Raw genomic sequence first — 24,091 nt, 5'->3', positions numbered from 1 at the left:
TTTTTCCCACACATATCTGTGATTGGCCATTTTGGAATTGTATCAACTTCAGTAAACCTGCATTGTCATGCTGTAGTTTGTATTCATTCCTATATATTAGCTATTACTGCACTTCTAGGTACTGCTGTCATGGCTTAGTGGTTCTGTACCTTGACTATGGTGTATAGTATCCTGGGTTCGAACCTGGCCACTGCTTTTTATTTTTCATGACTGTCTAGACATGCTGAGGGGTGTGTCTGTGTAAAGGCAGTTTTGATACGGCTTGCTCAACGTTGCCCGTTGGTTAGCTTGTTTGCGCAGTGCGCAGCTCCGCGCAAATGGGGTACGCTGGTTTAAGCCTCATTTGGCTATCGGCACGCATATTACGCTCAGCACAGTTAGGGGCACATAGATTTAGCGTGTTAGACCACTGCTCAGCTACGGGCACTCATTTTGCACCAGTTAAACCACTGCTCATCTACGGGCAGATGCACTCACTCTGTTAAACTGTAGCTCAGCTATGAGCACATCTGGCATTTTTTATTCTTTTGTTACCTCACATGTCCTCAATATAAATGGGCTATTTCATTACATTTTACATAAATTGTGGTTTTATGTGTACATATTTGTCAGGGACTTGTTTCCTGCTTATTTTGCAAAAAAAAAAATTGGTGTTGTGGGGGCTCGAACCATGAATGCCTGCTCTTCAGCCAACATCTCTACCGCTACGCTATTGCTTCCTGGCTTATTTTGCATATTTAGTTCTTATATGCTTTCCCACTGACTGGGCACGCCCGCGCAAACGAGCGCACTCACGGTTAAACATTTTTACAATTTAAAAAAAAATATAAAACATGTTTATTTATATGTTTTCTGTTCATAGTCTGTGGGGGCATGTGTTGTGTTCTGTTTATTCACATTTCCGTGGACTCTGTTGTGGGTGTTTACTTTGGGTACTTTTCCTCTTCTGGGGGCGTGTCCGCTTACAGGGCTCGGCCTACAGACACGCCCCCTACTGTCTTACACGGACCGTGTTGGCCTTAAGTGTGATTCAGCATGCTCTCATTAATATGCAGAGCATGCTGACATCACTCCGTTTAACTGCAGCCTCCGTGTATGAGTTATAACTCTTACACGGAGGCTTCGTGAATCCTGCCCTAAATCAATCTGGCTTAAAAGCTAATATTTTCTCTGAAAGATCTGTGATTCTTGATAAAGTCTTCAACTAAGTATTTATTACCTTCCTAAGTAAAGTGATATTTCACAGGGAAGCACATTTGAAACAAATGTCTTGTACAGAGTTGGTATCAGGGAAACAATTTTTGTCTTCTAAATTTAATTTCATTTGGCATTCCTAACAAAATTTTTAGGTTACTGGTATTTCAATTAAAGCTTTTCTTGACTCTTGCATGTGCATAATTTCAGCAACATCTTAACTGATTCAAATTTTAATGTATATCTACACAGGGAACCAGTCCTCTAAATTAAGCTTATACAATAATATGCACATCTTTCATTTTAGGTAATTCGGATAATGCAAAATGAGTATCTCTGATATTTTTAGATGAGATTATCATACTTTTCAGAAAAGAAACACACAATAAAATATTAATGTGCATGCTTCACACTTTCAAGACTAAAATGTTCTCTTTATTCCCCTGAAGCTTTTTACAACAATTATTTATCTTTTGTTCCATTGTCACAATTATCCTCATTTGCAGAAACACATATTTCATATTTACCTAGATGACCGAGTAAAGCAAGCATTAAGGCTAATTTCAATTTAGACAGTGACAAATTCAAGACTGAGTTTAACTTTGACCATCTGTGGTTTACTGTCATCTTTATTTTGCAGCCGGAAACGTAAAGCTTTTATATACTTTTTCTGGAGATGCAATGGCCAAGAGGTTGGTTTTGGAGGTCTGCATCTCCACTGAGCGTTGCATTTTTCCTTTCTTCTTTTTACTCAAATTGAAAACAGAGCAGAGGGCACATATAGCCCAGTGATGAAATAAAGTGATTTTTTTTCTTTTAGGAAAGGGAGACTTTTGGCCTTTTAACAAAACTAGACTTAACAACTATTAAACATGTTTTGCTTTTATTAAAATAACCCCCCCTCAGAATAAGTAATTAGTGATTACAGGCTCACTAGATGAAAGTGATATATAGAGCTGACTATAGACCCAGCTGAGTTGTTCATGGCCATCTTCCTAGTCAACACATGGAAGTTCTAGTATTGGGCAGGAGTTACCCTAAGCTTATTATATATTTCTACCCATTAATTATATATATATATATATATATATATATATATATATATATATATATATATATATATATATATAAAATGTTGTAATATTTATTTTTTAACTTATTAACAGGTTATATACATAGTTCATAGGTTCATAGGTTGGTACTAAATTATTGGCCCTAGGGCCTATACAATTCTAGCCATAACAATTCCCTGGCCATTACTTCCCACACTATTTACTTCCCTGGACCCCTGTCAAGCAGGGTGACTGACGTGATCCCCGGGGTGAATTTCCTTTTTTCTCCCATCCAATCATCAAGGTTCCTTTTGAAGAGGGCCAAAGAAGCACTCTGCTTGACATGTATGGGCAGTCTATTCCAGAGTCTGAGGAGTCTCTGGGTCAGGAACCTATCCCTCCAGCATGTTTTGTTTATTGTGATGACAAGGTTTAGATCCCTGGAGCGTGTGGCTCTGAGGGATTGGGATTTCTTTAAGTGTAGCATGTCCAACAGCTCTGGGTTTGACATGGCCTTATATGTTAAGCAGTGATTGCCTCTGAGTAGACGATATGCGACAGAGTATAGCTGGGGTTTTTTTAAGGTGGTCAGTGTAGGGCATCTGCTTTAGGCCTGTGATTCTTTTAGTGAGGTATTTCTGCGGCCTATCCAGTTGTTGCAGATGTCTTGAGAAGTACATACCAAACGGGGCATTGTTTTCTATAATGGGTCTAATGAGGGATGAGTACAGTGGGACAATGACCTCCTTTTTCTGGATGAAAAGCCCTTAGTGATGAGGTGTGCCACATAGAAGGATTTCCTGACTGTTGTGTTGATGTGGTTATCCAAGGTGAGACCACTGTCCACCTGTGTCCCTAAGTCTCTTATCACACTTTCGGTGTTTAGTGTACTGCCACCTATGTGGTAATTCACGGGTACTTGTTTTTTCCCAAAGGGGATAACTATACATTTCTTGGCATTGAGCTTGAGCCCATGGCTCTGGCACCAAGCATCTGTTTCTGTTAAGCCCTTTTGTAGAGTATCCACATCATTTGGGGATTCAATAATGGCTCCCAGTTTGCAGTCATCTGTGAACTTTGTTAGCCAGAGTCCCTTAGTGTTGGCCTGTACTTCAGAAATGTAGATGCCAAACAAGAGCGGTCCCAGGACTGAACTCTGAGATACTCCACTTGTCACTTGTCTGGAGATGGATTTGGAGTTGGCTACTTTTACAGTGTGGGTTCTGTCAGTAAGCCAGTTAGCAACCCATTGAGTGATATAGGGATTAATGCCCAGCTTAGTAAGTCTATCTATGATTCCAGAGTGGGGGATGGTGTCAAAGGCCTTGACGAGGTCCTGATAGGCTGTGTGGACTGCCTTACCCTTGTCCACAGCTCTGGAGACTAATTCGAAGAAGTCAATCAGGTTCAGGAGACAAGATCAGGCCTTCATGAATCCAAACTGGGTGGGGTCTAGTGTCTGAAGATTGCCAATGTCTTTGTTTATAAGTTCCATGATAATACGTTCAATGTCCTTGCAGATCAGGCTCGTCAGACTGATGGGGCAGTAGTTCCTGTGATCCAAGTTAGATCCCACCTAGTGGACTGGGATAACTGTAGCTGTGCGCCACTCAATGGGCATGAAGCCTGAGGTGAGGCTATGATTAAACATGGCACTTAGGTGAGGTGCCAGTTCATTTTGTAGTTCATATAGTACACAGCCTGGGATGTCATCTGGTCCCATGGATGCTGTATTCTTAGCTTTGGAGAGTGCGTTTTTTACCTGTGTGGCCGTTATTACCGGAATTTGGCAATCTTCCGGTATTGAGATGGGCCATTTAGGGGGTGAGAGGGGGGTGAAGTTGGCACTAAATTGATCTGCCAGGATATTGGCAATATCCTTGGGATCAGTATATTTATTGCCATTCTGTTGTAGCTCAGAGCAGATCTGAGCATTGCCATTTAGATTCTTGACATAGTTATAGAATGCCTTGTGGTTTTCTTTGGAATCTTTGGCAATTTTATTTTCGTAACTATCTTTGGAGGATTTTATAAGGGATCTCAGCTTCTTACTGAGGCTGTTAAGGGAGTTTTTTGCATCCTGGGATTTTCCTCTTTTCTGCAACAGTTTCTTCCTTTTGTTGTAAAGTTTGTTTATGGCAGGGAACCACCAGATTGGCTTCCTTTTTTTGGAGGAGAGCATCTTGGCTCTATTTGGGATGGCACGATTCATGCATGAGTGGATGTGCTCGTACAGTGCCTTCGTGTAGGATTCAGCAGTCAAACTTTCAGTTCCCATCTGCATGGGTGTCATGAAGTTTGTCACTTCTGACTTGAGTAACATGAAGCTGCCTTTGGAGAAGTTTTTTATGGAGGTTTCCTTACGGGGGGGGTGGGGGGTGGGATGTGGATGTTAAAGGTAATGTGCTTATGGCCAGACCTGACCAACGAAGGTGTGACCATAAGTGTGGAGCATCAATTTCCCATGTTGGTAATGACCAGGTCTAGGATATTGGAGCCCCTGGTGGGACTATGGATTAGTTGATCCAGGGATCAACTACAAGTTGGTAGTATCTGCTATTTTATGCCATCACATAAAAATGGTAATCTTAATGCAGAGTAACCACAAACAGCCCAAAACTATAAAAACAGCTTTGTACAGCCTTCTATTATAACATCTTTAAGTAATGATATGTATAAGTCAGTGTTAGTACATTTATGCAATTCTTTCATTTTGTTTATTGACACTGATAACAGTGGGACTTGAAAAGAATCTCTAGTTCTTCTTCAAGCAATCTGTCATACATCTTATGCAAATATTCTATTCTGTCTAGTGTATCTGGTATGTGTAGTTCTTACCTGGCCTGCATTCTACTTTCACATCATACCTATGCAGATTAAGTAACATCCCCCTCCAGCCATAGAGGTGCCTTGTACAAAATCATCTGAATGTCCTTAACAAGGGTGCTTGATGTATTACACCTGAACTTCTTAATTATAGCCATGTCAATAGAAGTTCTCTGTTTTGTGAATCTGTAGATACTCTTGATCTAAAGGTAATAAGTTTACTCTGTGAAGGATCAAAGCCACTGTACTATTCTAACAGGCATCTACTTACAACACAACTGACTTATTCACCTCACGGTATTATCTGACTGTGGTACATCTCTGGCTATTTCCAGATGGCATATATACATAATGTGTGATACACAAGAATGGACAGAAAGGATGAAAAGTAGCTTTACAAAGTGAGAGGGCTGCAAATACATACATACATATATAATATATATATATATATATATATATATATATATATATATATATATATATATATATATATCCAGAAAAGTGGGTACATTGCGATGGAAAACACTGGTGTAATGGGATCTTTGCTACCATAATGCGATAATCAACAATGAGTATAAGCAAGTAATGTGAGAAAGCAGCAAGGAAGGCTGATGAGGGGTCAGAGTACACAGGCAAAATGATCACAAGCAGAAAATAAAGCTGTAAGCCATCTCTTTAAATACTGATTGTGACCCACCTACAATATTATTTTCAGTTCTAGAGACCTTCTCTGAATACGAACACAGACAGGACAAAGATGGCCTAGGGATGGGTAACAGAGTGGTGTATGATTTATACTCCACGGCTCATAGACGGATACTAGTAGAAATAAATATGATACTCTTGAGGAATGGAAGGTAGGACACAATAAGAAACATGGAATATGTATCAAGAATGTATAGGTCCCCATGGGGACACTAGTTTAAAAAAAAAAGCGATGCGGATGAAAATAAGAGTATCCATTTAAGGATGCATGAACAAGAGTAAAAGTGAGAATGTATATTTTGTATGATATATTATGATGTCTTTTATTACTGGAGATTTATTATTTAGGACTCCATTGAACACCTGCCATGCTAAGACGAACATTCCCAATTAACAAATAAAATAACTAAACACACTTCTTCACAAATTGTCAGATAGTTAAGTAGAGCCCAGCAATTTGCACTAGTACAAGACAAATAATATCTGCTTTTATATTGTAACTTTTTAAAGCTAAGAATGACAAAATGAACTTAGCAACTCACACCAATGGGAAATCAAACTATATTGTCAAATTACTAATAATTTAGAGCATATTGCTTTAAAACAAATAAATCAGCTGTTCCAAGACCCTTCTTACTATGTACACACTTCAAGGGCATCTTGCTTCTGAATTTTGTCTTCCAAGTTAGGATTACAGTGCCTGTATACTACAGGTACATAAACAAGGTGTTTGTTTCTAATGCACGTAGTCCGTGTCTGAGGAATAGCCCAGAACACCAGTGTACTGAGGTACAAAGTAACATGGTTTTCAACCACCATTTGTTAGCTTTCATATCTTGGAGGGAGGGGTTTGGTCCCTTCAGTGTGCACAATACATATACATATCAGAGACTATGACACTGGTGTATGTGGGATGAGGAGGGTATAAGAATTCTTAAATCTGGAGTGTGACTATCATGTGACAGTGAAGTTATTGAAGGGAAATGACAAAAAGAAGAAAAAATTAGGCGATCACCATTGCTTGTATACTTCATTAAAGGAAGTTCAACTTCTCTATGTATTCTTGAAGATGTTGCTTAAAATGATTCTGTGTGTTCCATTACATATAAGCTTCATTGTGTTCTCTCTGAACATTTGTTTGTAGTTTTCCTTGTGAGGCATTGACTGAGCAGTCAGATTTGCCCTGTCAACATATAAACATGAACAAATATTTTTTTCCAGAAAAATAATAGATATTCGGAGGCATAGTAGAAAACAAAAGAAATAATCCAAGGATGTAGGGAAGAGACAAAAGAAAACTGAAGAAAGAAAACATTTTAGTTAGGTGTGGCATACAGTTTATCCAGAAGGAGGGAAGCAGACAAGACAGGTGATTCTATTAGTCCTTGACTGCTGTCAAAATCTACAGAACAATGATTTAGTCTCAGAAGTTAAAGAAAACATGTCTGTGTCTAAATAATGAATACATATATATTGTATTGAAGGTTGTACTTATGCAGGGCTGTAGCTAGTATTTCCAGCACACTGTACCATTCCTCGATCTGGTGCCCCCACCTCAACTTCAAGTTGAAGAGCAAAAAAGATCTTCTTATACCTGAGGACCAGAAAAAAATATTTTTTGAACTATAAAACATTGCTTGCTACATTTGTATCACACATCTTCCTAATTTTCAAACCACAAATACAACACAAAAGAACTTCAGTCCTGACTGCAAATGCAATACCAGCATTCAGAATGAATGTCGGTAATGCACTAAAGACCAATCAGAATCTGCTGATCACAGCCTGTAATACTTCACACCCAAGACATTTACCCACTAGCTACACCACTGCTTTTATGCTTCGGGTTGTAGCTAAAAAGGGTATGAGGAAGTCTAAAAGATGTGCCTTTCTGTTTATTTAATGATACAATTAGAGGTCACATAGTTTCAGAGAGTATGCATAAGGATTCACTGACAGAGTTGGCTTGCAATGAGTATACAGTGTACAGGGCTGGAGAGAGATGAGGCTGATGCACTGTTTTCTTAATTTGAGGTAAAATAATAACATTTTTTGTAGAGATAGCCTTAAAGGATGCATCCTTGTTATGCAGCAGATGACTGGATAATGATGGGATTTGGAACACCTGCTATAATACTTTAATTGTTGTTTTTAATAACAAAAACTGTACTGTAACAACAATATTTTCTTGTCTTACCAATACATGACTAAGATATCACTTGCTCTCTACTACAGTCCTGTAGATAGTACCCTATGGCCTTCTTAAAAAAAAACACCTTTATTGACTTATTAATTGTGACATAAGCAAACTTACATTAATATAAAAGTAAACAAACCATATTATCAAGTTTACAAACATTATATATCATGTACATTCCTCTATGCAATACAATCAATCCAACATTACATAAATTGTTCAGTTCCTGCCTTTTCTTAAATACCATTCCTCCTCCAAAATATTTTTCTGCATGTATTGTTCCCAAGTGTCCATTCTACTTTTTATGACCTACAGGTGTGCATTTTTTTATAAATTTAGTATGGACTTGGGATGTGAAATAACTGTTAAGCATTTCTGTAACATATGTATTCCCAAACTGCGGAGAGTGTCCTTCAAACACTAAAAACCCAGTCCTCCCCATGCAGAAAAAATATGCAGACTAAACCTGAATTACTAAAAACACACACACGGGTGCTCACGAGCGCATACTCAAAATAGTCAAGATTTAGTTTAGTTTACTGATTTGCACTGAATGATTGCATTCAATGTATATTGTTTTTCTGCATTTAACCTGGCCCTATGTAAAATGAGTACTGAATCACTTGCTTAGGTCTTTCATGAAACAGGCGGAGGCTGTCCTTAATGTTGGAGAATGGCTACTTTAATGTATTCATGGGCAGCTGATTTGTAACCAAGGGCAACAATACTTGAAACAGAAAACAATTGCACATCAGGTATTTGCTACCAATTTATAAAACAGCGTTGCTTTATAATTAATAGGGGTAGCTGATTTGAAGTTTCTTTAAAATATGTTATCTTTTAAGCATATTATCTGGCAACAGCTAGAATTTCTGCTACCAAAAGTAATGACATTTGATTAAAGAGGATTATCAGATATCTTGCCTTCATTGAGCAAACATCTTCTGATTAGCGTTTTGCATATTTCTTGGTTGCGGTGTCCTTCATGTTCATCTGCACACCTATGTCACCTTCATGTTTGCCTTATTGCTTTAGTGTATTGCTTTGCAATTATCTTTTCCATGCTAGTGACATATCAGCACACAGCATCATGACACCAGAACACTTAGGAGATTGCCTCCTTATCATGGTAAGTAGTTACTAGCCAAAGAACGTAACGCCAGGGGTAAAAAGTGCATGAATTAGAAATATGTACTGACGCATGTTAAGTAAACTTAAAGCTGTTGAGTTCCGAAAGAAAAAGAATGCTCATGTTGAGCATTACTGCATCTGAGAGTGCAATATCAACACAGTGGCACCTACTGGCCAGATACTGTGGGGAGACTTACATGTGTAAGTTATTTATTTTATTTATTTATCATTTGTTAATCAGGAAAGTCTGACTTGGAATGTAGCCAATTTAAAGTGCAGGGGAGAAATGCTCCAGACGCATGTCTTTGAATATGGGAGGAAACCGGAGCCCCCAGAGGAAACCCACATAAATGCAGGGAGGATATGCAGACTCCACACAGAAGGCACTCCAGCCGAGAATCAAACTGGAGAACCTCTTGCTGTGAGGTGACAACACTACCACTGCACCACAGCACCGTCCAATTACAAATATTTATAGTAACTAAACTGCCAATCTTTATTCCTTATTTAGTAACACAGAAACAACACTAGGCAAGCAATCGTAGGGATGATGAAAGGCCTAGTCATATATACCTTTAAGTAGATACACTTAAAAGTCCTTGCCACCCTTTACAAGTACTTAGCAATACCCATCTCCAAGTATCAAATTTGGCATCTGAAAAATTCTAACTAGTTTCATCGTCTCCTAAACAAATTTACAACAGTCGCGAGGGTAGCAACAAATTGTTTTAAATGGAATGAGTCTGGAGACATTCTAGATAGTTGTACCTTATAGCTCATTCAATAAAATTACTTCTGAAACAAAGACTAAGGTGAGTATAGAATGCAGATATAGATTTTCAAGCATCTTGCTTTTAACACTACAGGAAATGTATAACAGAATACAAGTTAGCATTCCAGCTGTCACAGCTTGATTTTACTAAGGAAAAGCCAAAGAAAAACTGGTACTAAAGTAGTAATCCTAGTGGTGAATCCAGAGGCCTGTCAATGGCTGTTTTTTGGGGTCCCCATCAGTTGATCAAGTTTTCAGAAACTTGAACTCCATATGGTTGAGACCATATGATCGAGTTTTTGAAAACCCAAAGCTTTTGAATGGAGATTACTGTACAGAGAGGATCAGAAAATGTACCCTTTTCCCTCACTGTAGTGCGATCTTGGAGTTGATATATATAATTTTTAGGAGTGTAGGGGTGCAGGGGTCTTGCCCCACTGCAAAAATGTAAAAAAGGTAAATTTTTTTTTTTTTTGGTACTCAAGTTTTTGGAAACTTGATCTTATGGTCTCTCTGATATTTTTTCAAGTTTCCGAAAAGCGGATTATCTGTTACAGTGTATTTTTATTGAGCTAAACTTTTACTGTAAAAATAAGCTATCCGAATTTACATAACATAAAACACTTGAGATAGCTTAAAGCATTACAGAACACTGTAGTGGTATGACATAATGTTAGATCTAACTAACCACTAACCACTTAACCTGTTTATTTTTACAGCTTACCTATGAAATGTTTAGCAATGAAAATGTCAGTCCTATGTTTTTGATTTCTACAGGGGAGACTTCCTGTCCGATGGATGGCAATCGAATCTCTAAACTACAGTGTGTACACAAGTAATAGCGATGTGTAAGTACATCATTTATGACTGCATTTCATATACAGGATATCCCACTGAACTGTTATACATAAAATATTGCCTTGTTAAATAATCCACAAAACAATAAATCATAAATACCAACACTAAACACCCAAATAAAACCTAAAAGCAATCCATCCAATTTACCCAAACAAAACCCTTCTACCATAAAACCCACAGAGAAAAAAAATATTTGCTGTGTGGGCTTTGCCCCAACCCCCAAAATGATTTGTATATAATTCAAGGTCATACTAACACTTACCTAGCTTGAATGTTTTCTGTAATCAACAAAAGTAATGATACATGGTCAAGTATTTGCGTTGAGATGAAACATGGCTTACACTACACTCTTATTGTTAACAAATGTACATGTCTAAGAAAAATGCAAACTAGTCATATCATTTTTCTGAATTATTTTTCTGATTTATTTCTGATGCGCAGTGAAAGTTGTGAAAAATGTATTGATATTCAGTATGTCAAGTAAATGATACAGAACTATTTTCTGCAGATAGATTCTTCAGCCAGAAATCAAATGCATCTTATTTATTTATTTAGTTTTTTTGTTTTTTTTTTACAAAATACAAAATGAATGCATCATTTTATTCAAAGAATGGCTATATCATAAGTACAATCTTGTGTTTAAAAAAATTCATAAATTATACTGGAATTAGAAGAACTTAGTCACTGAAAGTAATTCTAACTAGTGAACCCCCCCACCAAAAAAAAAAAAAAAAAAAAAAGAAATTTCATGGAAATCAGATACTAGCATTTTATTAATAACAAATACCTGCATTTTTTAATAGAACTGCAAAGACAATAATTCACAAAGGAAAATTTATTCCAGGTGTTGTTTAATTTGCAACCAATAATGAACTGTAGCAAAACGGGTATAAAATTTCATTTGATGACTTCCATTTTGCTGTCCAGCTTTGAAGCACTTGTAGAAGGTCTAAAGAAAATGTTAATCTCAAAAAACGTCCAGAGAATGCTAACAGAATTATTACAAATTTATAAAATTAGTTAAGAACCTTTCAAGACTGAAGCCACTCCAGTGGCAGAGAGGGATAAAGCCCTAATTTTGGCCCAAGTGATTCTGGTTCGATTAGCAGCTCTGGCGACAGACAGAGCTACAGGGAGGAATGGTTGTGCCCATCATGTGTGGGAGGGCATTTGTTAATGATGCTCCCTAAAGGGAGTCACAGTTGAAAGAAGGGAGTTGCCCTTAGACATAGTCGACAAGTACAGGAGGCTGGGAAGGGAGTCGGTAGGGTATATAAAGAAAAAGAAAACTACAGATGGATTCAAAGATGGACAAGCCCAAAGGACACACTTGGAGTCCACAACTGGCCCCAGCAAAAGTCTAGAAGGGTAGGAGATTACCTGATCAACCCAGTATGGAGTTGAGACACTAGGTAGCCGGTTCAGTAGCATGATGTTAAGGAGACCAAAACAAAAAAGAATCTTTCAAGACTGCACACAGTTCTCATTTTCATGTCATCGGATGTGCAGCTAATGTACAGCACCTGTGCACTTTACTTATTTTGGCATGTAATCTCACATAAAGATACATAGTGTCATCTTAAAAATCTGAGCTGCACAAAGATTTTTACCAAGGGTATACTGAAACATTAATCATTAAGACTCAGTGTTTCAGAGGATATACCCAATTTCATATACAGCCAGACATGGGCATCAGTCTTCAGCCAGCTACTTCAACATTCAGGTAATTTCTAAGGTGCTTCAATCAGTTCTTTTTTCTGAACTAAAAGGTTATATTTTCATTGGCTTTGCTAGTGTCATTTTTTGCTTCAGGCCTGCTTCTTCAGAAGCTCAAGTAAACATTTTAATTATGTCAGCCTACTAATACTAAATGATAAAGTTTTACCTTTTGTAAGATAAATAATTGTCTTTGAGAAAATCACAAACAAGTGTTTTTGTGGCTGTTCGATTCCTATGGGTACTAATTTACAGTACCTGTGTTTGAAGGATAAGCACTACATTAAGAATTGTTTTCATTATGCCTTATTTAATAATTAATATAAAGTAATTGTCTAGAAGAGCTTAACAATCTTTGAAGACAGAACACAAACAAAACGAGAAACAGCATACCTCTTCATCCTCTTAGTGCAAGAAATCTTGATAAAGTCTAAAATATTGAAGGAACAAAGGCCCAAAAATAGGAACAGATTTTAAATATTGCTCTTACAAACTTAAGTTGCTAGAATCACAAGATTTGCGTTACCATATATTTTCTGAAGGATGTAAAGTTTGAAAATCAAATGTATGTCATTATTTAGTGACTTCAGTCCTTGGTGATTTACCAGAAAACCACTCATTTTATGAGGAACAGACCAAAAATATGAGGCAAAATTATGGACATTCTGTGAAAATTTGAATAGCTGAGAGATATCAGAAACAGTGAGTGACTGTTTAAAATCTAGGTCTAAAAATCTGAAAGCTGTGAAACTGGCTGTATCTTCCAAGAGTCAGATCACTCATGAGAAACAAATTGCATACACACACACACACACACACACACACACACACACACACACACACACACACACACACACACACACACACACACACACACAAAGCCCTCTACATAGGCACTATTAGGATCACAGAAGTGAACAGTAAGAGACTATTTAAAATCAAACTCAGATCATTGGTATTCATGGGCATCTATGTCTAAGTGTGACTACTTCCTTGTCAGATGCTGACTTCTCATTTTTCTTCAACCCATATTTAGTCCACGTATAAGAAAAACATTTTTTTCGAGCAAGCCGTGTCAATTAATGATGGTAAATCCAATAAGAGACACTAGCTAGAACAACCTTGTAAAGTGAGAAAGTTGCCTTTGCCTTTATTTCTCTTCGAATATCTTTGGGGCTGCCTTTTTTGTATTGATTAAGTTGGTTTTCAACTTTGCATAAATATTGCACCATATCAAATCTTCCTCTTTTCCACGTCCATATTTATTTTTTATACTTTTCAAAAATCTCTTGGTTTTGTTGTTTATATTTTCGCACCTCCTTAGGTGCTTCTTTTTCCAAACAGATCAAAGTTTCTTGTTCTATATATTTTTTCTCTCAAATCTGTGCTATTAATGAACACAACTTTTTATTTGAAGCTTCTGACAGTTTTGCTTGTGGAAGTATTTTTCTTTCCTCTAAAATTCTCCCTTAATCTTTTTGTATATCTTATGTCTGGAAATTCTGGGCTTTTTGCATAATAGTAACAATACAAAATTTCTTTCTTATCCTCAACAGTCCACTCTATCATCTTTAAGGCTCTTCTTTGGCCTATCAGTTTTTGTCATTTTTGTGAACTGCGACTTCTTTCTACAACAGGGGGCCATCCTCCCCCTGGGCCTGGCCTGGCCCCATTGCAGGGATGTTTCTGTATTTTGAGGATTCTACACTGTCATTTTTTCCAGTCCTGGCACCAGTGTGCCTACCAGGATTGGGCACTTTTTAACTTGGGTCTTGTACACCCGGCTATCTTTTTTAATTTTTAACCTACTTCTGTCCATCATATATGCTATATAAAATACAGTCTATATATGAGTGTCATCTTGGTGAGATTTTGTGAAAAACAGGCTCCACCTCATGAAAGTACTCACCAAGACTTGAGAGTGAATTCAGTTTCAGCACTACTACTCTCTTTGCTTGCTGACTTATCATCTCTCCATTTGGACATTGTTGCCCTGGGTAAGCATAGTGTTTGCATATGAGATATCATCCTTTTGTTAAGTACCAAAAGCTCCTGGCCATAGATGACAATGGAGACAATGGCTGACCAGTAAACAAATGTCTTTTTCCTGTTACTTCCTTTTGCTTTGTCACCAAAGTCTGGTAAAATGCCTGTAGATGGTCCTACTCTTTAGCCATCCATTGGTCAGTATCTTATTTCAGTCATGAATAAGACCCTAAAATACTTAAACGTTTCCACCAGAGGTAGCTAGCTCCTCTCACCCACACAAAGCAATCTGTTCTTTTCAGGTGGAAACAATGACCTCTAATTTGGATTTAGCTTGTTTTAATGTTCAATAATTTATTAGTTTACAATAGCTATATTAATATATATATATATATATATATATATATATATATATATATATATATATATATATATATATCTACATGTACAGCCTAGGCTTACATAGTTAATGCCATACAAATCAATAATCTTATCTGGAATACTGATTTTCATCCCATCCTCTTCACGAATATCAGAAAAACACTCCAGTGCACAACTTAGGGCACATTCAATTGACCCTAAGAGGACATCATCCTCATCTACAAACAACAAAGATAAAACTATTACATTTCCAAACTGGGTGCTCTTTGATAATACTGTCCTCCATGAAACTCAAAAATAGTTTGTAAAGGAGACAACACACCCCCTTGGTAGAGTCCTACATGTACCTGAGTGTATTTGATTTAGCACAGTGAATAAAGATACAACTCTGGCTCTTCAAATAAAGGAACCTTATAGCTTGTGTAATAGTGACCCTAAGGGACCCACAATGTTACAGCAGCTCCCACAGAAATGTCATGGTTATATCATCTCCAGGTCCACAGAACACATGGATAATTTTGCTGAACTCTCATAAACCTCCAGTATCCATGCATGCGCAATAAGATGAACAACCATACCCTGACAATGATGGTATCTGCATTGAACTTCTAGCACCAGAGTTTAAATTTGCAGGTAAAGTCTCCTTTCCAGCACCCCAGTGAAGGCTTTCTCACTGTGGATGAAGAGAGCGATGAGTATAACTGGAACCTGTCCTTCACTCACCTTTTTTGAACATGAAGACCATCAGCCAGTTTGCTACTGTAGAAGTAGCATTTATATTACGCTGTTGAAAACTCAAACTGTTGACAGCATAATAATCAACGGGAAAATGTCAAAATCCCTGAACATTGAACACACAAAAAAAAAAAAAACACCCAAACACAACACAAATTGCTCTGTGCAGGGGGGCAAGCCCCCTTGCACCCCACACCCCCCGCTACTTAAATATACCAACTCTGAGATCGCACTACATTGCAGTAAATGGAAATCTCCCCTTACGGAGATTTCCATTTACACGCACAATGACTTTTGTTTTCGACATTTTGGTGCCGACAATATCAGCTTCGATATTGTCAGCCTTCAACAGGATGAAGTAGACCCGTAGAAGTACGAACCCTCTTTCCATACGACATTGAAAATTTGTGCATTAACCACAACACCCACTAATGTCCAGCACCTTAAGCATCTCTCAACAAATCTCATCTGCTTCTGCAATCTTGTATAATAGAACTAATTAATGGATGCAACAGTCTTATCTACAGAAGTGAACACAATTCCGCCACCTATTTTTGGCAATGCCTCTTCAGATAAGAGTGTATCCTTGGGATTTGATAGTTCTGAAAAGGGTTCCTTCTACTTCCTAATAATGTCCTCAGATGAGGCCAGCATTTCTGCCATCTTTGGGGAGAACAGTCTGAGCAATGTCTCACCTTCCCATCCTGAGAAATCAGATGGTTTGTCACTAACTTTTTTGCTATGCCTTTTACTGATATTTTATGTGAGCAAAAAATATTTCCTACTCTGTATAGCCCTTTTAACCTCCATTTGTACATAGATCTAATTGCTATAATAATCAGTAGGGTATGGCCAGTCATAAAATCCCATAAGTAGGTCTATACGTAGTAAAATTATCTAAAATGTTCCTCTGTTTCTCCCTCCACCTACAGTAATTGGTGCAATTAGTTCCTTTTCTCATAAGACCAATATATATGGCCCCAAAGTAAGTACTCATTTTCACTCTTTGTTTCTGCACTCACCTCTCCTCACTCAAAAAAACAGTTCTCCCTTCTTGAAATTCTTATGCAGTCTGTCCTGTTCTCTTAAAACATCTTCACTATCATATGTGCCCACTCATCTCTACATCCTTTTTTCTCCAGATTTAAGTGCATTTGAGTTTTCTAAGTGCATCTGAGTTTTCCTGTCTTCCTAGGACCCTTTCTTCCATCTTCCTCACTTATGACTGACCACTTCTGCATCACGCTCTCTCTTCCCAGCTTATCTTGCCTCCTAACTCCTTATTCATCTGAATGCACCATTATCATTCTCCTGTCATCTATCCCTGTCATGGGGGGGGGGGTCCTTCAGTGCACTGTTATGCATCACTTTATTAAATCCACCCCTAGTATCACTTCTGTCCTCTTTCTCCATGGCTACCTTTCCATATCTTCCCATATGACAGGTGTACAGTTTTCAGGATTACAGTGGGTGCCTTTCATAATGATCTCTTCACCCCTTCTAGCTACCTCCAAATTGCCTGCATTTCCAAACATGCCCAGTGCATGTGTAGGTCTCCTGCTTCCTCTTCCCAATATTTCCAACATTTTGCCCTGCCTATCTTTCACATCTTCATTAAACTGAGAAGATTCCCATACACCTGTGCAATAATTTTAAATGCTCATTGTATACTGCCCCCACATTCTTTAAAGTCTTGCAGGCTCTATGGGTCTCTTTTCACTTTTTTAATTCAGCATAAGAACCAGGTATAGGAACACGAAGGAACAATTTATTAGAAACCAACAGTAAAACACAGAAACTTTCACACCCAGCAGTTCTTTAGATTTTACAAAACTTTCTTGATTCCCCCCACTTCACTCACTCCTTCTCCCAAGACTCCTTAAACCTTTCCAGATCTTCTTCAAACCTCCTCGTCCTTAGCTCTTTATATCCCTCCCTATCATCTATGTCTCCATCTATAGTCATTGGGTCATCCTTTGTACCTCTGAACACTTTTCACCTCCTCTTCTCCTTCCTGACTCCCTCCCTGATCTCCAACTTCCCTCTAATACATTAACTCTCACCAGAATGCTGCCTGACCTTCTCAAACTCATGAACCTCCCCTTCCTACCACCTCTAAATTATTCACTTGTCCAGTAACCATTTCAAACAGATATCTGTCTGAGATCTACATTCCTCCAATCCTCTTTTAAAAAAACATCTCCTGAATTTCCACCGTATTCATATTCAACCAGCATAATCTGTAGCTCTTTCCAAGGCCATGTAATAATTCCCAATGTTAGCTCTTTATACTGTCTTCTATGTCCTTCTTCCCTCCTACCAATTTATCCATCTCAGTGTGCTCCTTTTTCTGCAGCTGGCGCATAATATTTGTAGGCATGAAATACCGTTACAGTTCTGGCATGCGTTATCCATCAGCTTACCTTCCCTCAACCACTCTTTTTAATTTTCCTTCCTTTATATATATATATATATATATATATATATATATATATATATATATATATATATGTATATATATAAGCCTTTCTCATATTTACTGGATCTCCTTTATATACCTCCCTTTTTAATAAGTATGAATCGAATCAAAAATAACACCTGCAAAAGCATCACCATCCTTGTTACTCTTATGTGCCCTAATAAAGTACTCACAATCTAATTGCCATTCTACACTCTCTAGCACTGGATTCTACTTCTGAGCTCTGGCATCTTCTGCTGCGAGGAATACTGTTACCCCTTTACTTTATCGGAAATGCTATTTCCCCTCTGGTTCCCAATGACACCCACCACTGCCGAATTTTCAGGTGAAATTCTAACTCCAGTGACCCTTGAAACCACCTAAATACCTTTGCAATGCATTTGTCATCTCTCAGAGTATCACCTTACAATTATTCATAAATAAGGTGATATTGTTTCGGTATCCTCACTCCTTTTCCTATTTCACCACCTCCCACACCCACAACGGCAGTAGAAAAAATAGCAATGATGACGGAAGACATCGTCACATTGCCCCCTGCCCACCTTTACCATTCTTAATATACCCCCGATTCACCACCAGCACGCTTACTACTGGCTCTTCATACAGTAGCCTTATCCCCTGCTCATGCTATCCTTTCTCCAGAACTTTTAAATGGAAGAAACACCAACTACTAGCAGCAAATGCTTTCTAAATGTTGGAGAGCACCACTTTAGGACATCTACCCTCTCCCCAAACATCCCCTATGTCTCTATAAAATTCACTAGTAGTAGTAATTCATAGAATTCTGCATTGATTTCCTTTCAAAAAATCTTTTTATTCTTCACCAAATCAAATATCAGCATCTCCAGCCTCGCCACCAAGACCATTGCATGCATGCACATTTATAAGTAAGAAATATTTGCTTAAAATATCCTTCTTGCCTCCTTCCAGGATGGGGCAGGAAAGTGCTACCCCATCTGTTATTACATTACTTCCACCACATCTTTGGCCATTCCCCTTCTAGTATCTAGTTATAGCCCTTACTAAACTTAAGATTCACTCAACTTCTTTGGTTTCAGTGGCCTTAACTAATAATATTCCTTCCTCCCTAGTTCATTGATCCAAGATATTTCTCTGCTCCACCAACAGCACCATCCCATTACTACAACCTCTTCCCTATTCCTTTGTCCCTTATATTCCCTTCACCTTTGCCTTATATAAATCCTCATTAAAAATCACAAATACATCAACAATCCCCTTCTGATGAACACGTTGTGCTCTGCTCCCACTGATTTTCAGCACCCCAGTCTTTTCCATTATTTTCTTCCTCACTTTTTTTGTCTTGCAGTGGATCCCAGTGCATCTCCCAGTTTGCTGGGTCTACCTACCCCTGCTGCCCCCCCCAACCTACTGGCATAAGAATCGGGCCTGGTGAGGAGATCAAGGTGTCCCAGGTCTGAGTTATACAGATGCCAGGTGTGTTCCCCTAACCGTATTCCCCATCCATGCTCATGCGCTGGTAACACCCCATGTGTGGAGCATGCAGTCAGTGGATTACACTGATCTGCTTATTACTTCTGCAAAGAGCTGACACCAGCTAGCTATTTCACCCATCTCCAGCAAGTGCTTTGCAATTGTTTCACTGCCTGCATCAGGAAATCTAACCTCATTTTGTGCCCCATTTTCATCCAACTCCCTCCTTGCTTTCCAGGATGTCCCTCCACAGCAGCACCTCAGATGCGCAAGTTGCTAGTGAAACCCAGATCATCATCTGCATCATAGTTAGGGCTTTATCCCTCTGTGCAATGGCACAATTTTCCATTAGTTATTTTGACTTCCAGACCTACATATGAGCATCTGTACCCCTGTAGTTTACCACATAGCCCACCCTACTCAATTTTCAAATTCTGCTTCCATATGGCTTAACACTAGACATCTAATTTCTGACTTTTACCACTTCTGTCTAATATCCTGTCCTCCCTTTCTGGTTTGTCCCTTCCTCTCTTGTGCAACAATTCCACCTGCATCTTTATCTTCTTTGCCTCTTTCCCCTCCACTTATGCTTTCTTCCTTCCTTTCTAGTGCAACAATTCCACTTCATGCTTTAACTCTTTCCCCTTTCCCCTCCTCTTCACAATAATTACAATGTAATCCATGCAGTATCCCTAGGTCACAATCAACTCAACTCACCCCACCGTCTCCCCTTCCTTTATTTAAATCCACCCACAACAATACAACCAGACCATCCCACTGCCTCTTTCCCTCTACAGTTCCAAGCATTCATTCTTCATAATCTCTCTGAGATGTTCCTTACCAGCCATCTTGTCCACACAAACACCTGATGTGATGGGCATCTCTCCCTAATTCTTAACTCTTCCTCCTCCTTCTATGACATCTTGACCCCATCTACCAACAAAGTCCAGCTTACTTGCCAATTTCCTATCATGTCTTATAAATCTGAACTCCATAGTTTTCGCTGTCAAAGACTCCACACATCTGTGAACTCCTCCACCATCATATCCCTCTATCTCCTGCTGCCTTTCCATGGGAAACAGTTTTGCCCCAGATTTTCTTCCCTTTTCCACATCTAGTATCGTACTATAATCTTGAAAACTACTCTCACATCCCAAATATTTCCTAACAGACACAAAAATTATAAAATCCCTGGAAATACCTACCTATCATCCACATTTGGTTCCCCAAAGAAATCCAACTACCCCCTCATTTTTATCCAGCAGAATCAACACCCTCTTCCTCTCCTTCACAATTTGCCTTATTAATTCTTTGACCCCCCCCCAGCGTCAAGTTTCTAATTGTTTTTCTCCACAGCCAAAACTCTCACCTCTGCCGTCTTTTTCTCTAGATCAGTTTAGCCAGTTTAATTGGATTATTAAACCTTTTAACATTCCATGTCATTTGTCTAATGCCTACCGACATTTTTCACTCCTCCCTCCTTCCCTATATCCTTGTGCACTGCTCCTCGTGAGCTGGGCATCAGCAGCCCATTGCCAGACCACAGAGAGGTATTAATATGCCCTACCCACCAAGCCAACTGGAAGTGTAGTCACAGTCCATCCAGGAGTATCAGCTCCACTACTCTTTTCTAGGTACTGCATTGTGTCTGCGTAAGGTTAATTGGATTGCCAACCATTTTGTTGAGAGCCGTTTCTGTGAAACTGTATTCATAAAAGTGATTAAAACACAGACTTGGGTGTTCAGGACAAGTCTACCATAATTCTCATGCAAGAGTGAAAGTCCTGTTAATTCCCCTACTTATTTAATTACTGCTGAAGTCACAGCAGGTCAAGAACAGCTCATTCAAAGAAATGGGCTAACAATGAAAGTCATTGACCTAATAACCAGATAGCATCCCCCCCATCTTTCTTCACTATCAGTCACCTTCTCCAATAAAAGATCACTCTGAACACCTTTTAGTAATCCCCTATCCTGACTCCTGCTCTGCAAGTCTTTTACTAGTACCTAAGATCACTCCAGCTCACTCTTCGTCTATCCACCTCCCCAAATTTATTTCCTTTACTGCTTTCACTTCTTCAGTCAAGTTGCCCTTCAGACATCTCTTTCAGTCCTCGGTCTCTTCAGTCAACCTCTTCATAATCCATGCTGACCTCCTTCCAGTCACATTTAAAAATAAAGGTAATTACCATGGCCTACATCCCCTTTGTTTCCTATCTCCCAGCACTTCACAACAGTTGCTTTATATTCTTGGTAGTCAACCCATTACTTATATATCTCAGCACTGGGTCACCTAAATTGACCTCTGCTCCTGATTAAGCTGCCCCTAGTACATACAACCCACCCATACCAGAATAATGTCACCTTGCACAGTGATTCAAAATATCCACATGAGATTACCATATCTCTCTTTTTTTTAATTTCTGCAAGCCTTTTGAGTTTTTAATACCATGATGGGAGTGCACCCCATTCCTAAGTCAAAGTAAATCAAAGTTCATAAAATCAGTATTGTTTCAGTCTTTGATGTTAGCCAGAAGTGCTCTTCACAGCGCCTACAATGTGCCCAGTATTGACTCCTTCTGTGATTCATATGGAGTTACATGTATCGGTAACACATCTAAGTACAATTGTAAATTCTGTTTTATAAGACCTGTTGCAGCTATTGTCTGGGTATCCTTCTTTCACACTGCCTTCATTTCTGCCTGCAAATTCTGTTATTTTATGACTTTGTGTCTCTCTCACTACATAAGACACTGTAGTCACTGGGAATAGCAATTTCACGATCAATGCTAGTTTTGTCTTCTTTTCATGGACTACTATATCTGGTTTTCTCCCATCTATTTTTTGAACTATTGGTAATGGGAGATCCCATGTGATATAAACTTCATCATCTTCTATAATGTTTTTTGGCTCATGTTTCCATTGTTTTTCAGCTGCTTCAGTATTATAATGTTTGCACAATCCCCAGTGCAACAGTCTTGCCACTTTATCATGCCTTTCAGTATACAGTCCTTTTGCCATTAGTGCATCACAACCTGCAATAAAATGTGTGACTTTTTCCAATTCTGTTTAAAAAAAAAAACTACATTTGTCTGTTTCTCCCCCATGTTCAATGCATTTTGTAAACCAACATGTATGTAGTCCACTATCTCAGGCAGCTAATATTTACCTTTAGTCTTTTGGTTTAAATTCACCTCTCTTTAACTATTCCTGTGTTTGATCCTGAACAACATGAGGTTGTTCCAGGAGTTTTCTATACTTGCAAATAAATGTATGCATTTTCCACATTTCCTGCTTTCTCATTTGATCCTTCACAGTTTTTTCTTTCTTTTGTTTTTTGGCATAGTCAGTTGCTGACTGATTTTTATCTACTTCTGGTTTGATTTCCATTCCTACTTGAGACCGATATGTTTCTGCTAAAGTAAGCAAGGAAGTCATATTAGATTTATTCTCCTCATGTTTTACAACTTTCACTACATTTGGGTCTTGTAAAGTCATTAGATATGTATGCAGTCCGACAATTGCAGATCTGTACATGTAATCAATTTTGAGGAGGCCCATACCTCATTCAGAACGGGGAATTTATAATCTTGGTATGCACTGATTTTTATAAATTATTTGATAAGCATGAAGCATCCTTCTTGTTTTCCTGTCCAACCGATCCAGCCTTTTTTGGGGCCAGTCAATTACTCCAAAACTGTAAGTCTGGACAGGATGAGCAAATTGGTTTATAGCTTTGACTTTGTTCCTAGATGTCAATGCTGTTTTCAGTATTAATTTTAGTCTTCTAAAATATTCCTTACCGAGTTTTATCCGCATTTGTTCATGTTTTATTTTTGCATCTTCATCAATTCCCAAATATTTATACATTCCCTCCTGCTCAAGTTCATTTATATCACACTTCTGTTCCAAACTGATGTTTTTTTAGGTGCTGCAGCTTTGAGTTAAAGGTTGCTTTTGCACATTTATCAAGATCAAATGACATTCTTATATTGTCTGAAAAAGTTGTGACCACTTGCAGTTGTGCTTTCAGTTCCTCATCTGATGACTATGCAGTTTTAAATCATCCACAAAAGGAAGAGAAGTTTGTACACTTTGTTGTTTTCTGGGAGCCGAATTGTAGCCGTGACCTAATCTGTTAGACAGCTTAATGGGTTAAGAGCAAGAAAAAAGAGCAGAAGTGAGAGTCACCCTATCTGCCTTTGAATTTTTATCCCTGGAATAATAATTGGTCCTTTATCATGGCTTAACTGCAAAGCGGTTTGCCACTGTTTCATGGTCACTGCAATGTAATCAATCAGTGTAGGATGTATCTTACACATTTTTAAGAACTCTTTTATCCATGAATGTGGGATAATGTCAAATGCTTTTTTGTAGTCTATCTATGCCAAACTTAGATTTGTCCCCTTTTTTACAGTTTCCTATTATGACTTTATTTAACAACGAATGATCCATTGTCCCATATGACTTTCTTTTGTTACCCTTTTGTTCTATTGCTATGACTGAGATTTCTTCTAAATGACTATAAACTCTGTCGGCATCAGTTCCAGTGTATAGTTTATACATCGTTAGAAGGCAAGTTATTGATCTATAGTTTTTAGGACATC

The 24,091-nt window shown here is 38.3% G+C and overlaps 1 protein-coding gene across 1 annotated transcript in view; it reads left to right on the top strand.

Moving 5' to 3' along the window:
- TEK (TEK receptor tyrosine kinase) overlaps positions 1-24,091 on the top strand; it is a 767,861-nt gene that overhangs the window by 650,956 nt on the left and 92,814 nt on the right. Inside the window, exon 18 of the mRNA XM_044061437.1 lies at positions 10,655-10,725. Within this exon, the coding sequence (XP_043917372.1) occupies positions 10,655-10,725 (71 nt within the window). The remainder of the gene's footprint in view (positions 1-10,654; positions 10,726-24,091) is intronic.

The sequence above is a fragment of the Protopterus annectens genome, chromosome 2.part0, assembly GCF_019279795.1.
Source record: "Protopterus annectens isolate FY-2018-M chromosome 2.part0, PAN1.0, whole genome shotgun sequence".
Classification (NCBI taxonomy): Eukaryota; Metazoa; Chordata; order Ceratodontiformes; family Protopteridae; genus Protopterus; species Protopterus annectens.
Note: the sequence above shows the minus strand (reverse complement) of the source record. Positions and strands in the feature narration are given on the sequence as shown.